Source organism: Chrysemys picta, chromosome 7 (assembly GCF_011386835.1).
Source record: "Chrysemys picta bellii isolate R12L10 chromosome 7, ASM1138683v2, whole genome shotgun sequence".
In the NCBI taxonomy this organism is placed as follows: Eukaryota; Metazoa; Chordata; order Testudines; family Emydidae; genus Chrysemys; species Chrysemys picta.
In genome coordinates, this window is record NC_088797.1 from 105,388,404 (window position 1) to 105,405,759 (window position 17,356).

General features: G+C 40.7%; 1 protein-coding gene across 7 annotated transcripts in view; it reads right to left on the bottom strand.

The window, feature by feature from the left end:
- The window catches only part of PTPRE (protein tyrosine phosphatase receptor type E), a 243,335-nt gene that overhangs the window by 34,023 nt on the left and 191,956 nt on the right, over positions 1-17,356 (bottom strand). For 6 of the 7 annotated variants that reach the window (XM_008169760.4, XM_042856719.2, XM_005299649.5 and 3 more), the window contains 6 exons: positions 15,929-16,048; positions 12,490-12,653; positions 8,314-8,449; positions 7,711-7,860; positions 4,021-4,114; positions 2,423-2,499 (listed from right to left, as the gene is read on the bottom strand). In XM_008169760.4, coding sequence (XP_008167982.2) covers positions 2,423-2,499; positions 4,021-4,114; positions 7,711-7,860; positions 8,314-8,449; positions 12,490-12,653; positions 15,929-16,048 — 741 coding nt within the window. The remainder of the gene's footprint in view (positions 1-2,422; positions 2,500-4,020; positions 4,115-7,710; positions 7,861-8,313; positions 8,450-12,489; positions 12,654-15,928; positions 16,049-17,356) is intronic. The other variant, XM_042856720.2, reaches the window with a different exon arrangement.

Here is a 17,356-nt window from a genome sequence, read left to right on the forward strand (position 1 = left end):
TTTGAAAACTTTAAGCCCCCTCCCTGCCCACTCTGAGTTGACTCGAGCCAGGGTATAGACTGCCAGGCTGGCATGAGGAGATGCACTTTTCTTTCCGTACACCAGCAAGCGTGACTCCTTCTCTCAGCATTTAGCCTGCTGGCAAATGCTGTATCTTTTCTAAAGCATAGGTTTATAGCAAGGGCGGGGGCAGGTCAAACTTTCCAGGAGGCATGGCAAACCACGCCAAATCTGAGTGGTGTTGAGATCTGGCACTTGGGTTCACACCACCTCTCAAATTTGGCCCAGCTGCCCCTCCTTCATGTTTCACGGTGTTGCAACACTAAACTAACATGTGGGTTACTGTTTGTGGACGTCCCAGAAGAAGTGAATCTTTAGGAAGGGTTTTGCACAAGTACAGAATATCCTTTTCACTACTGTAAAGGGCATGGACTAGGAGGTGAAGGGCTCCAACTAAAAACGTTAAAGGGAGGGAGATGATTCAAGAAAGGTTGAGAACCCTTGTTCTAAAGTGTGTGCATGTGTTTTTACATTTTAATAATGTCCATTTGCTACCAATTCAAGTCAGGTGCTACAGGTGCCATAGAAGTGTGCTATGAGTGCTGCTAATTGTAATGTGACAAATGGTACCACAGATAATTCCATCACAAAATCACACACTACATAGTAAATACACCCGGACATAATCTACAGGTCTCTCTATATACATTGTGCATGCATACACGAGCACACATCCAAAACTACATTAAAAGAACATTATTAAGATTGCAAAGTCAAAGGCTCAAACATTCTGAAAACACCAGAATTAAGGCTGCCTTTGCAATCTTAATTCAGCTCCACTGTGCATACACATTATGATACAGTATTTAATTACATGATCACATACTATTTTTTCCACAGTATCTCTGCCTCACTCAGTGAATCTGGTGGTCACCTAATGACAGCTATTTAACCTCATTGTCTAACGTATAGCTTCATCCCTTATACACTGCATACTATTCAAACCCTGGTCTGAACCTTAATTCTGGTAACCTTAATTAATTAAGGTAACCTTAATTCTGGCATTTACTAACTTTTGAGTGCTTGACTTTGCAACATTAATAATGTTCTTCTAATGTAGGTTTTTGTGTGTAATTTCCTAAATCTTAAAACAAACAAACAAACAAACAAACAAACAAACAAAAACCCCCACACCTGACAAAAGAGGAATGGTGAGGTTCAAGGATCTTAAGGTACATTCCAGACTCTGTGGGAGAGTGTGCTCTTGCTGTCACAGACTCTTCTGCCCATTCCTCCTAGATTTAAGCCCTTCTTCTCCATTCCCTCCACCTTACTCCTGTTGCAACCCTGGCTCCTCATCCCAGTCCCATTCTCCTCACCTAGTTAGTCTTAATCTCCAGTTCTCAGACTGCTCATCCCTGTCCCCGTCTCCTTGTCCAGAGAGTCTCAGTTTCCCTCACCAGCTCCTTGTCTGATCTCTCTCCCACCCTCCAGCCCCTGACTTTGAGTCTTCCCCCTTCTCTCCATCTACATTCCCTGTATCCAAGGGCTCCCAGTCTCCCTCCCTCGGCTCCTCATCCAATCTCAGTGTCACCCACATCCACAGTTTCTTTGCCCAGCCAGTACCAGTTCTCCCCCTACTCCTCAACAAATCTGTCTTCCACTCCTCCCACTTTCTTCCCCTCCCCACTGGTTCTCAGTCTCCTTGCCAAGTGAGCCCCAGTCTCCTTGTCCAATCTCAGTCCCTACCCCCTTTCCCTCCTCAGTTCCCAGTCTATCCCTTTGTCTCCCAGACCGAGTTTCCCAGACAGTACCAGTTTTCCCTCCTCTGCTAGCCTTCAATCTCAGTCTCTCTCCCCTCCCGGCTTCTTGTCCCAATCTATCTCCCACAGACAGATTCAGCTCTTTCCCCCTCTGCATTCATATCAGGCAACCTGCTTCTCCATGCTGCCTGAACCAAGCTGTGGGGACACCAACAGCACAGGAGAGACTGGATCCTTGCTTTCAGTTCCAGTTCTGCTTTTGTGACTGAGCAATCAAATTGAGTCCGAGGTATGCCTGTTTAATTTTTTTAATTATATTTTATTGTCTAAGCTAAATGCAAGTCAATAAGTTTCACTTTTGTTGCTAGTCTGTTTCACTGTTTGGCTCTTAGGCACTACAGTATTGTTGTATTTGGGTTCAGAGCATAAGAGAATGTTTAAATTACAAAAAAACAGTTTTCTCTGAAATTGAAAACACCAAAGGAAAAAACAACTATCCCTATTTGCTCTTACAAGTCATCCCCTGAACATACATACCTTTTGTTTTTTGACAAAACATAAATGTTGTTCCTAAACAAAGTTGATCAGTCCCTTTAAAAACACTTCTATACCAGAATAGTCAAATGTAAACAATTTAAGTATATAAAATATGTACTTACATCTATGAAGGAGGCATTGATGTAGTCTGTATATTCTTGACCTCTTTTCATTGAAAGAATCACTCTATTAAAGTCATCTAAAAACAAAAAAAAGCCACATTATTAGTTTTCTTTTGCTGATCATAGATTAATTGCTTCCTTGTACTTTCACAGATATAACAACAAAATTCCCTGTCTGAAAGAAAACAAGTGGCATGAGGCTTGGTCCTGTAAGTCAATGGGGCTGTTCAAATGAGTAAGACTATGTGGAATCAGGTCTTACATTTAAATTGAATTGAGTGAACGAATTGAAAAGCACAATGAGTATTCAGTAACATGATTTTGGTTGCCAAACAGTAATTCCAAGCAAAGTCTGAGAATTATATTTTCACATACAGATATTACAGTTTTCATATACAACATACATGAGTCTTATTGATGTACAGTGTCTAAGAAGTTAAAGCTAAATTATTTCAGTCAGTCCTGAATTATGTATGAATTTCACATATTTTAAACTGAAACTAAAACAGCAAAAAGTACAACTAACTGCAAACAGACATACTAAATGTATAAACTAGATGTCACTTCATAAGGCCGATCAAGAGGAGGAAAGGGTCCCCCTCAGAAACAAAGGCCCCAACAAGAGGGGGAGGGGGCATTCCCCCCCCTCCCAGCACATAGGAACTAACTGAGGATGGGGTGCTCCCCCTCAGGGCTCCTATGGGCACTATGGGGGATGAAGGGAACCCTTTTCCTGTAAGTGAGTAGCTGGGGCAAACCCTGTGAATTAAGGATTGGCGAGGCACACCAAGAATTAATTGAAGTTATGCATGCTGTTGAAATAGAAGCTGTTTCAGCTGCAGTGCAAGGGTTAAAGGTTGCTACAGCACAAGCAGAGCTAGACCAGGGAGATGACTGACCTCTAGGACCCAGCAGGCAGAGCATGAGAATGGCAAGACACACAATCACTGCTGGTGAGTGATGAGTCAGAGGGGTGAGTTGGAACTACACCCAGGGATGGCTGAGGGGCAGGAGAATTCAAGGGAGAGAAGATAATAGGCACGGCTGGAGAGCACGGTGCTGCACACAGGGGAGAGCCTTGCAGCGAAGGTGGGGGAGGGGGAGGATGGTGGCTATGGGATCAGTGATTTTAACCACCTCTCTGTCAATGCTGCAGTTTGGGGATCTTAGAGGGGAAAGTGATGTGACATGGGGGGAAATGGCCTACCACTCCGGATACAAGCAGGTATAACAGGGTTGGATGGGTTTGTGCTTTACAGTGAAAGGGGTTTAATTTTCTTTTTCTTCTGAATAGGAATTTGTTTCTTTAACGTTTTATATATTTGCACACATCTATAGTGATACCTTAAAATCAATAAATAGTCTGTAACTCTATACACAGTAAATTCCACAGTCTTTTCTAAGAGTTAAATTCACAAATTAGTTTGTTCAAATTTCAGCCCTAGCAGGGGCACTGATTGGTGAGCTCACCACAACACTGTTGTCTTCTTCTGTTAATGGTGTTTACTCATTAAGGAATTATTACAGCAGTGAAACAATTTGTCATATTTATAACTTTAAGTATGTATAAAAGATATGTAAAAGATACCATGTCTTACATGGAATTATCTGGATGACTCTGGCTTTCTTCATATTCGCTGGCAGATTGCCAGTTCTCATGTTTTCTTTCATTATTCGAACATTTGTTAATTTCTACAGTGAACAACAACAAAACAACAGTTAGGATTTGATGTATTGCTGGATTAAACTGAAATACAATTGAGGGTATATGCTCTGTAGTTGGGTGTGAGAATACGGAGTATCCCTCTATTTGTTGACGGAAGGTTGCTATGGCCCTAGGTGTACTTTGAGTGAACTAAGAGATAGTCTTGACTTCTTGAGAGTCAGTATATAGTTCAAGACCATTTGGAGAGTGGCAATGAGGTGGCAAAGTTTGCAGATGATACTAAACTGCTCAAGATAGTTAAGACCGAAGCAGACTATGAAGAACGTCAAAAAGATCTCACAAAACTAAGTGATTGGGCAACAAAATGATAAATGAAATTTAATGTGGATAAATGTAAAGTAATGCACATTGGAAAAAATAACTCCAACTATACATACAATATGATGGGGGCTAATTTAGCTACAATTAATCAGGAAAGAGATCTTGGAGTCATTGTGGATAATTCTCTGAAGACGTCCACGCAGTGTGCAGCGGCAGTCAAAAAAGCAAACAGGATGTTAGGAATCATTAAAAATGTGATAGAGAATAAGACGGAGAATATCTTATTGCCCTTATATAAATCCATGGTATGCCCACATCTTGAATACTGCGTACAGAGGTGGTCTCCTCATCTCAAAAAAAATATTCTGGCTTTAGAAAAGGTTCAGAGAAGAGCAACTAAAATGATTAGGGGTTTGGAATGGGTCCCATATGAGGAGAGATTAAAGAGGCTAGGACTTTTCAGCTTGGAAAAGAGGAGGGGTGATATGATAGAGGTATACAAAATCATGAGTGGTGTGGAGAAAGTGAATAAGGAAAAGTTATTTACTTGTTCCCATAATATAAGAACAGGGGCCACCAAATGAAATTAATGGGCAGCAGGTTTAAAACAAATAAAAGGAAGTTCTTCTTCACACAGCGCACAGTCAACCTTTGGAACTCCTTGCCTGAGGAGGTTGTGAAGGCTAGGACTGTAACAGGGGTTTAAAAGAGAACTAGATAGCCATTAATGGACTTAACCTCCATGAATTTATTAGCCAGGATGGGTAAGGAATGGTGTCCCAGGCTTCTGTTTGTCAGAAGGTGGAGATGGATGGCAGGAGAGAGATCACTTGATCATTACCTGTTAGGTTCACTCCATCTGGGGCACCTGGCATTGGCCACTGTCAGTAGACAGGTTCCTGGGCTGGATGGACCTTTGGTCTGACCCAGTATGGCCATTCTTATGTTCTTATTAGAGTAGCAGATGTTGGGGTAATTTGCCTGGAATTACACCAAATCTGAAATCTGGTTTACTTTTGCAAGTAAGTGTGACAGGTAGCCGATTTCTTACTGTGTAGTAACACTTTCTGTACCTCCTTGGAGCAGAATCTATGTGTTGGAACCATGAAGGAGCCAGGCCTTGAACTAGAGTATCCATAGGTTGGGGTGGAAAGCGCGTCCTTCATTCTGTGAGAGGAGGTATGGAGTGGATTGCAGAGGGATCATTGGACATGTTGCCAAGAATGACAGGTAAGGGTACTATGTCTGTTTCGCCCAGGTGGGAGCAATCAGTATGATGTTTGCTCTCTCTCTCTCTTTTTATTTTTAAGAGGACTTTTGATAATAGAGGGAATGGGGGAAAGGCATATAGAAGCCCCTTGTGCCACAAAAGAAGGAGGGCATCCCCTGAGGAGTGTTGTTTAGGGCCTGCCCTGGAGCAGTAGCATGGACATTTCTTGTTCAAGTAAGTGGTGAATAAGTCTATAGTCAGTGTCCCCCTCTGTCCGAATATGTCGTATAGTACTGCTGGGTTCATCTCCCCTTCATGGTCATGTGGGAACTTGCAGCTGACACTGTCTGCTGTCGTGTTCTGTGCTCCTGGAAGGCAGGCTGCAGATATTGTAACATTGTGGGAAATGCACCAATTCCACAGCTTTAACGCTTCCACACACAGAGGGGGCAGTGGTTGGGCCCATGGGTTGGCCCATGGTGGTTAAGGAACAGACAAAGGATATGACTGAAGGGGCCGGGTTGGTAATGGGCACTAAAAGAATCACGGGAGGAGTGATGGGAGATGATCTTCTCCTGTTCACTATCCAATTCTTTACTAGAGAATGGAAGTATTTGACCAGTGGAGATTCCCATGTTCAAGGTATACTCTGCTCCGGGACCCCGATACCGAGCAGGGGAGACTCTGGTATTTCAGATACCGCAAGGTTTGAGTATGTGAACTCTTGCGGTACTGTCATACTTGTTAACGACGGCAGTTGTTGCTGGATCGATGGCACTGAAGGGATCAGCAATCCGGGCTATACCGGGCACTCTGAGGCTGGATGGCATGCCATTGACAATGCCGAGGCTAATGCCCACACTGGCAGTGTCTTCCCGGAGGCGGTGCGGTCCCTGTCCTTACCTTTCCCTGTCAGTATTATTGCTTTGGTGCCTGTGCCCATCAGGTCTTTAGGTACATCAATAGTACCTGCCACACTGGATCCTCATGAGCTATGGGTATTGTGTCTGTATGGCTTTGGTGCCATTGGTACTGACGATACCAAACGTGCCAGAAATCTTTTTCAGCTAGTCTGGGGCTCACTCTGGGGACTCATGGCTTTCTTTTTTGAAGCCTTACATGAGGGGTCCGCAGTTGTCTCCTCAACTCACAGTCCTGAGATGTCAAGGGCTATGGGGAAGATTCATGCCGCCAGGGTGACTTCTGGCACAGGTCCAGGGATGGTTGGAGAGCCGCCTCCATGAGGAGGAGTTTTAGTTTCAATTCTTGGTCCTTCCAAGATCTGGACTATACTTGCTGGCAAATTAAATTGCAGGGGAAATGTGGCTTTCCCCGAGGCAACAGATGCAGCAGGAATGTCTGTCCGCTACTGGGAGGGCCTCTTTGCACAAGAGGCACCTCTTAAAACCTGGTGAACTAGGCATATCCCATGCAATCCCCAGACAAGGAGAAAAGTTTTCTTTTCTTTTCTTTTTTTTGTTTAGGGAAAGAAAAAGAACTAGAGAAACTCTAAGACTAAGAAAAGGACTAACTAGCTATTTAATGATCTGATGAATAGACTGCTAACAGCTCCGTCTCTAGCCAGGGGCGTTTGAGAAGGAACTAGGGTGGGAGGGGGTTGTCCGCACAACGCTTGTTAGTCTTGTGGCAGAACAGGAGGGGGAACTGCATGTGTGCGGGCTGAACAACACTGCTACCAAAGTTCTCCAATCAGCAGAGCAGGGATGCAAGCGCACCTACAGTGGAGCACCCATAGGGACACTACTCGAAGAAGAAGTAAACATTATTCAACACCCTCAGGGAGTAGGTCTGCTGACTAAGATGGTGTTATTTTTAGAGGTCACTTTTCAGAGGAGAATCTCACTTCTCCTCTGAAAAAAGATGAGGGCACCACCAAATTATAATATTCTCACTCTTGAGAGTTCATACATGAAAAGCCTCCCTCATCTTTCCCATTACTGGAATAAAACAGAAACAACTGAGCTGCTTAGTTCTGACAGTTTTCCAAACATGTCATACTTTTCTCTACATATATGTTGTCTTTTTGGCCTGATCCCTAAAATCTTGAGGCAAGCCCTCTTCTTTACTTACTTTAAATTCTTCCTCTACCCCTGCTTTGACAAGATGTGGTGTTGTGGTGTGCGATGCTTGAAGGTGCTTTTCTAAGGAAGACACATCTAGTTCTGTGTCACCGTAGAGGTAGTACTCAAGTAAGGCTTGATAAATGAATGAATACTGCATCTGGAATGAATAAGCGACAAGCACACTAAACATAAAGCAATTAAATACAATTTAACAAAATTTGGCACATGTATTTTGCTATAGTGGTTTCCCATGTTTTAGGCCATTTTACTGATTAACAGAGTCAGACTGTGGCTGTAACAATGGCTTCCTATTAGATCATGCACATTCTGAACTACAGGGGAACATGAATGGGAGGGGTACAGCAGTAGCCCTTCAAAATCTGATTTGGAAACTAGTCATAAAGGACTGTATTGTCACAACCCTTACTTACCGCCTATCCTCACACCCCCTGTAACTCTCCAGCTTGCCCTACTCTCGCTGTGATTCCTGCTATGGACGAATGAGGGGAGGAAGTACTGGGACATTCACCAGTGTTTGAGAAACAAATGTATTGTTTGTTTCAAACATGATAAATGAACAAAAGATCACAACAGATTTATGCTTACTTACATCAGTCTGAACCATCTGTGGGCGCTGATTACGGATTCTTGTAACAAACTCAAAAACATCAACTCTCTGTTCAGCATGCATCATATCTAGTATGGCATCTATCACTATAAATGTGCCTGTTCGACCCACGCCAGCGCTTAAAAAGAAGAGAGACACATAAGTGAGCTATGAAGTCCAGATAGATTGCTGCAGTAACCCACAGCTGGTCCAAATTTTGTTTACATTGGACTGAAATCCACACTGGTGTTACATTTCGTAACAATTCACTTTTGATTTTAATAGTGATATTAGTAGAGCAGGCTGAAAAATTTTGAATTTCAATTTTTTTCAGAAAGCTTTCACAAAAACGTATCCTTTCATTGAGGAGCACCAGAGCTGGTTGAAAAAATTATGATTTTTCAATTTCTTTTAAAAGGAAAAAAGGTACAATTTCCCCCCCAAAATGTTTCCCATTTTTCAACCAGATCTAGAAATTAGATCTAAGATAAAGCATAGCACATGCTAAATCTGATTATTGAATCTTTTTGGTTTACTAATACTGAAGTAACACATTTTATGTCATACATCAGTTGGCAAATGTTAAGCCTTTTTTAAGTGCTAAGGTTTTCAACGTGTCCATGCAAAAATATTATTGTTTTTAACATGTCTTCCAGTTGCCACCAGAGGGAGCAAGATTATTACAAATGATACAATTATAGATGATTTTCAGCTCTTCCTTTCAGAGGAAAAGGGCACGGCATCCTGTGTTAGCCATTAACAACTTTCCTCTAACCTTCTGTTTGCTTATTTTGCCCTGTGGCTATTGAAATGTCATAATATCACCTTCTAAAAATGTAAATGTATTTTCCCCCCAACATACTCACAGATTCAATCTGACTTTCATCAAAGAAAAATTTAGTTTTAAAATAAAGTAAGAAATATAGACATCATGAAATGAATGTTTAGTTCATAAAACACTGATGTGCAATTACGAGGAATCTAAAATATTCTTTGAGAATTTATGAACCATCCATGGCTCTCGAGAGCTAGAAAATATTTTTTGCTATTAATTATAGTATTTTCCACAGAAGTCATGTCACCATATTGCAAACACTCGGAGTTTTCTCAAAGACATACTGAACAGAGAGAACATAATTATTACCATATATATGGTATGTGTGCATATATATGTATATTTTTTTCTGTTGTCTGGTTCCTGAGTATTACAGTATATGGTAAGGGGTTGGAGTTTCTTTGATTTATTGTATTTTTAATTATGTCACATACAGAGTTCAAATAAGCTCCCGTTATTATTTTCAAATTGGTTTTATAATATGTTATATAAACGATGTGTGATTATATATTCTTTACACACACCTTTGCACTTGCACACACAGTGTCCTTTTTTGTTTGAACAGAAATTCATGCTGCCTGAAAATCTTAATCCCTTAGCATGGTCTGATGTAAGTGAAGTAGAATGATTCACTTAGTACTAATCGCAACAAATTCCACTTGTGGGAATGCTGAAATGACAAACTAAAACCAGCTGAGCTCCTCATTGATACTGACGTGGCACAAAACACATTATCCTTATAACAGAGAGACCAGTGCCCATAACCACCTTATGTCTGAAAGATTCCTCCACAAACAACATTTAATTTTCTGATTGGTGTGGCCCTCTTCTTACTTGCCTTTTCATCACTTACCTTAGTTTGAAGGCACTGATAGCTGCATCACATTAATCCTCTCTCCCTCATCAGTCCTTTCTCTTTCCCCTCCTACTCCTCTCCCACCCATCTCCTATCACCTTTACAGGGTGAAAGTAAGGCGGTTCGGGCCGGTACGGCGTACCGGTAAAAAGTGGCCGCCGGTACCGGCCCGTACAGCTGACTTTAAAACGCTGCCACGGCAAAGGACCCTGCTTAAAGCGCTGCCGTGGCAGTGCTTTAGTCTTGTTGCCCCTCTCCCCCGGGGGCCACCAATGCGGGGGGGGGGAGGGGAGGGAAGGAGAGGAGCAGCTGCCCTGGGCCTCCGGCCGCCAGTAAGAGTTCAATTTTACTTTCACTCTTGCACCACTACCACCAAGTGGTTATCTACTGACAGAATGGCTTCCATATTTATGACTAAGTTTAACTTCCCTATCTCTGACTTCCTTCTATTAATATTTCAGCTCCACCTTTGGGCTCCCTTCACTTCTCACTGTCTCCTACTTCCTTGACTCAGAATTTACCAGACATTTTCTTGTTCTGACCTGACTTGTCTTAGAATTCCCCCTCTCTGAATATGGCTTGTTCATTTTCAGTTCTCAGTTTGCCTTTCCTCCATCCTGTCCATCAATCTTTGCTCTCAGCCCTCTGATTCCCTTGCTCCCTGATCTCTCTCCCCTCCGCAGACTCCATGAGCTCTATTTTCAGTGCTACCTTCTTTCTCTAATATTATGAACTCCTTCACTGCCCTCTCTGCCCCAAGAATACGCCACTCTCTTTCCTTAGCTCTGCCATCTGTCTCTTTCAACGTCTCCTCTCTGACTGACTTGTCTGTCAAACCCCTGCTGATTCTTGGACTTTTTCTGAAATCTTTTTCTCAGCCCTTCCTCCTTAACTTCCCTCCCTGATCAGGAGAGTGGCATCTTAAAAAAATGAATGATATAATTTGTCAGAAACATTCCCTTTTTCCTCCCTTCTCCTTGTTCTGCCAGCTTCTCCTTCATTTCCTCTAAATGCTGATTTAGCTTAAAACTTTTTGAATATCATGTTTGTTCTGGTCGAGCAGTCTGTGTTTAGCACCGAGAAATATGGTGTTACTCATTATGGATGAGTTTCCCTTTCCTTTTTCCAACAATTCAATGGCATCATATCCTGGACTGCAAAGGAAATTAGATGCCATGATTTTCAGTCTACATTTTTCAAGCAGTATGAAAGTACCAAATTAGTCCAAAACACTGTGACTCACAATAGTGCTATTGCGATGCGTTTTGGATTTGGACCATTATATTTAGATATCTGCTTTTTTTTTTTAATTACTCTCAGTGCCTTGTGTGCATTTTGGTGTCAATTAGATTAAGAATAGAATTTCCTGCTGGTGAAGAATAAAGCATGTCCCTAGTATTACTCTGTATAGAACATCTGGGCAAAGGAATATAAAAAATATGGATGTCTCAAAGGGGAAAATCATGCGAGATAACTAAAATCTTCTTTTTCCTTCTAAATCTTAAAAAAAAAAACCTTTTGTAATGTACATACACTCAAGAGAACAGGAATTCTTACCGAGCTACTAAGACAGGCGTTTGTCTGACGAACAATGAACAAAAGGATGGCAGATGCCTGATAAAGGAATACACGCTGCCCCACACTGAAGCGTATGTTTTAAAGCCTCTTGAGAATGTTTATAAATATCAAACATGAGCAACTGAAAACAAATCAACAGACCAAAAATAAAAAAGTGATTTCCTTAAAAAAAAAAAAAAAAAAAAACCCACAAAGCCACTTATTTTATTCTAATCTTAATTAGATATATTGTTCCTTAGAAGAGACTATTTCTTGCTTGATGTCTAAAATACAGCAGTTCTGAATGTAAAAGTTGTAACATTTGTTTTTAACTTCTACAAAAACCTGATCTATTTTTGTTCATTTTTATAACAAATTTTTCAATGGCTTATCATTAACCCCTTACTGGCAAGAGGCTCAAGTGTCTGTACATGAATTGGAACACACTCTGTATTAGTATGTAGTAATGGGACATCTAGACTGCCGACATCATAGTGTTAAACAAATTATCTCAACTACAAGTCTACATGTCAGCATATCTAGCACAGAGTGGGCAAACTATAAGAGCAAACAACAATTCTACTGTGAGAAAACTGGGGGATGTATTCTCTGAGGAGCATTCAATGGCAGAATGAACCCATTTGTTACAAATCTGTTTTTCTGACAGGGAATATGTTGATGTCATAGATTGCCTATCACTCTGGGAACAACAAACTGAAGTTTCAATATTAAAATGAGAGAAAAGGCAGAATTTTTGAATTCATTCCTCTCCCTGGCTATGATGGAGCCTAAAATACCTTTGCAAGTTCTGACTTTTATGCAAACTATGGCATTTTCAATGAAGAGACAGAAATGTAGTTTTGACATACACAAAGCACTTTAGAAACCGTTAAAGCTCAAGAAGACAGAATGGTTTAGAGTGCATACATACCTACAGTGAACCACAATTGGTCCAGCATGTGAAGGATTCAATGTTTTGACTTTTTTCAGAAACTTCAGCATCCCAATGGGTGTGAAAGGCACACCAAAATCAGGCCAGCTGGTAAAATGGAGCTGTGTTACAAGCCTTGGAACTTTACAGCCATCATGAAGCTGCTAGAAACACACAAACAGACTGTGAGTGTGACATTTTATGTCCTATATTAAGACTTGCAAACAGATTAGTTACCATAGTCTGACTAAGCCATATCCTTGCCATTTAAATTTGAGTAGCACTAGGGTACAGTTCATGAGAAATGAGATTCACAATTTCTATTAACCATGGGCCAAATCCTGAAGTCCTCCTTCACTTCTTACTCCATCCTTATTCAGACAAAAAACTCTCACTGGAGTTAGTCTGAGTAAGAACTTCAGGATTTATACCATTGAGAGATACAAGATGCCAAATTATCTATGAACTGCTTCATAACAACGCAAATAAGGATGGGGACATACATCTGATACTGGTACATCATTGGACTCAGGATACTATACCACATGAAGCTGAGACTGCTCTAATACAATGAATCCTGTAAGTTTATATTTTATCTTTTCTCCTTTTATTTTTAATTTACATTTTCAGTGCTAACGATTAAAGGTACAGCCTTGACAGCCTCGGAGACCCATGTACTCTGTTTAAGCACAGAACAGGAGCAGCACAGGCAATGGCAATGAAAACTCCACCAATGTTTTCCAACCATGATCTGGAGGAACCTCCTCTTGGGCTAAGACAGTAAATTCAGTCTCCAAGCTCTATCAGTCCTTGACCTCTTTCTCAGACGCCCAAGAAGGCTGCTAACTAGCGCCAATTAATACATGAAGACTTTTCCACTTTGAACTGGACAAAGACCACCAGTTTGTTTCATAAAGGCCACTCAGTCTCCATCAACTGGTGACCAAATGTTATCACCACTAATATGTTCCATAGTAAAATTGGAGATATGAATCTACACGTGAAAGACACCAAATACTACAAGCCATCTAGACTTCCAGCTATTTCCAATCCAGAAGAATTTTATAACTTTTTTTTTTTTTGCTATATTTTTCATACAGCTTCCTGGCCAAGAGTTCTTTTAAATAAGAGTCTTAGCAGCCTTTTTCATATGGCCCTTGTTATACTTAGACATGCCTGAATGGTCTTCAGATTAGATTACTCCAGTGTACTTTATACAGGGACTTCTCAAAATCTACAACTAGCGGTGAATGCAGCTGCCCATCTGATTAGCCATGTAAGCTGCCAGGAACATATTACATTATCAGTTTTCTGAAAGCTTTACTGACTCCCTATGCATTTCCAAGTGACTCTGCTCTATTCAGCTGTCTGTAGTTTGGGTCCTGGCTACTACTAGTAGAAGTAATAAATAAATCTATGGTAGAACCCAAAGGCCCTAATTGAAATTAGGGCCCAAAGTGCTAGGTTCTGTACAAACATGCAAGAGAGACAATCCCTGTTCAGAAGAGTTTAGACCACCTGAGAAATTGCCCCTCTCCCCATGTGGCAACTCACCAACTGCCATTAGCTGGGGAAATTCTGCTCACAGTCCTTAGAGTTGAATATTTGGCAGCCGCTGGTAGGGTACCCAGATACCTCACTTGCCCTCAAGAACCTTAACTGTTAGTCTTCAAGGCAAAATTAAGACCAAACCACCTCTTTACTCAGGTTTTTAGGGTGATTATTGACTTGGTAAATGATGTAATGGTGGATGAGAGTCTCCCACAGCTGATATTGTTCAGCAAGTTATGTATATTATTGTGACGGAGTGTGTGTCTCTCCTTCCTGTTTGACCCAGGAAGGTGATTAAATCCCTTCAGTGGGCAGAAAGGAGGAAGCTAGTTCTGAAAAACTGTGTGAGCAGTCAGATCTGGGGAGAAGAGCTGGCAGTTGTTGCCCAGTAAACATCCAGGATGTGGAACGGACGACTTCGGACAAGATGGAAGGAAGCTGCCCTTTGTTTTGTTTTATTTGGATTTGTGGACAAGCTGCCACAGGACTTATTTTCCTCTGCCTGAGACTAGAATTTTTTTCTCCTTTTTTGAGACCTAATTTCAAGGGATTGTAACCTTCCTGCAGGGACGGCTGGTGGTCTGTTGCAGTTGCTTTTAATACTGTTTGATGGCCAGAGATGACGTGAAGGTGCTTTATAAATACATAAATAGTCCACTCAGTTCATTTTCGTTTTGCTGGGAAGCAAAAAGTCCCAATGAGAATGAGGACTGGAATGTAACAGGTAGAAGAGGAGAAGAATAAAACAATACTTAACATGGTAATTTAAAAAGATGCAACCTTGCTGCAGTTCTAAGGCCTAGTCTAAATATTAATGTTGCACTGATTAAATTAAACTGGGTTTTTCACCAGTTTAACTAAATCAGTTTTTAAAAACTGATCTTAAGTTAAACAGGTGAAAATTCTTGTGTAGACAAGGCCTTAATCCCTCTGAAAGCATGCTAAGCACTAGTGCATTTAATTTATATAGTGAAGGTTATTCTTGGCAAGAGAAAAGATGACACAACTAGAATTTTTAAAAAAATAAACTTAGTAAAACAGCAGAAGGAGGTGTGGGCAATACAGGCCAGATTTTCTGGCCTGCTCAGGCAGCGCAAAAGGCGGGAAGACTGACCATAACTCTGCAATTGAGGGTGTCTCATAGCATAAATGGAGAAGTCAATTTATATGTTTCCCCTCACTGCACTCCCTAGTGCACAGGGCATGTCAAGAGAGGGAAGGAGGGGTAGCCAGAATACAATGTACTCCAGCTATCCCCAGATGATGTACAGTCCCCAACCAGTGCTGGGGCCAGGATATGGCAGAGAATCAGGGAGCTCTCCTCTTTGCCTGTGTTTGGCCCTTCATGTGGGCTGTGATAAAACCTCTTCCATCGCTAAATAATTTTAATATCTTTTACATTTTTAATTATTTGAAAACTTTCCCTAACTTCAAAAATATTTTTGTACAAAGGAAGGTAAACACACTCCCAAGTTCCTCCAAAATAACACATAATCAATATGGGGGGGGGGTCATAATTAGTGGAAAATACCTTCCAAGAGTGGTTACCTACTCACAGGATCCAATTTGACTGATCCCTCTTTAAACTTAAGTCCCATACAGCCCAAACGCAGGCAAAGAGGAGAGAGGGTTACAGCTCCCACATTCTCCTATACAGCCATCAGTATTTGCATAATTAATTCTCTTTCACTTCAACAAGTCAAGTAGAAACGGATTCCATGAATTTACTGCTCTCTTAGTCTACATATATGTTTCAACCCAATTTTAGTTAAAAACTAAATTTCCAGTTAAATTCATTTTAAACAAAAGCCTGAATTTCTGTTATACTTTGCTTTAAAAAAACAAAATAAAACAAATCTTAAGGAGTAGCAAGAGTGCTATTACTTACTAACTGTATGCAAAACTTGCGAATGGTGTAGTCCACAAGAACGATACTATCTTCCACAGAAACTCTGATATTTCCATAAGTCCAGCATCCTTGATCTGGCCAGTATTGATAACATTTATCCTATGCAAACATGCAGTACATACATTTAGTACTTTTAAATATTGTGTGCCTACTTCCATTACTGATAACATACAGCTGTAAAATTATTTTAAAGTAATAAAATTAAACCTCTATGAATATTTAGAGTAGGGCTGTTGATTAATCGCAGTTAACTCATGTGATTAACTTTATTATAATTACTATAATTAATCACGATTAATAGCAGTTTTAATTGCACTGTTAAACAATAGAATGCCAATTGAAATTATTAAATATTTTGGATGTTTTTCTACATTTGATACAAAATGATAAAAGAAATAGTATTTTTCAGTTCACCTCATATAAGTACTGTAGTGCAATCTCTTTTTCGTGAAAATGCAACTTACAACTGTAGATTTTTTTGTTACATAACTGTACTCAAAAACAATGTCAAACTTTAGAGCCTACAAGTCCACTCAGTCCTACTTCTTGTTCAGCCAATCGCTCAGAGAAACAAGTTTGTTTACATGCGCAGAAGACAATGCTGTCCGCTTCTTGTTTACAATGTCACCTGAAAGTGAGAACAGGCGTTTGCGGCACTGTTGTAACTGACGTTGCAAGATATATGTGCCAGATGCGCTAAAGATTCATATGTCCCTTCATGCTTCAACCACCATTCCAGGAGATGTGCATCCATGCTGATGATGGATTCTGCTCAATAACAATCCAAAGCAGTGCAGACCGACATGTTCATTTTCATCATCTGAGTCAGATACCACTAGCAGAAGCCAATGGTGGTTGAAGCATGAAGGGACATATGAATTTTCTTGATTTTCTTTTTTGGTCATTCAGTTTCTGTAATTTCTGCATCAGAGTGTTGCTCTTTTAAGACTTCTGAAAGCATGCTCCACACCTCGTCACTCTCAGATTTTGGAAGGCACTTCAGATTCTTAAACCTTGGGTTGAGTGCTGTAGTTATCTTTAGAAATTTCACATTGGTACCTTCTTTGCATTTTGTCAAATCTGCAGTGAAAGTGTTCTTAAAACGAACAACATGCTGGTTCACTGTCTGAGACTGATAGAACATGAAATATATGGCAGAATGTGGGCATAACACAATGCAGGAGACATACAATTCTCCCCCAAGGAGTTCAGGCACAAATTTAATTAACACATTATTTTTTTAATGAGTGTCATCAGCATGGAAGCATGTCTTCCGGAATGGTGGCCAAAGCATGAAGGGGCATATGAATGTTTAGCATATCTGGCATGTAAATACCTTGCAACGCCGGCTATAACAGTGCCATGCGAACGCCTGTTCTCACTTTCAAGTGACATTGTAAACAAGAA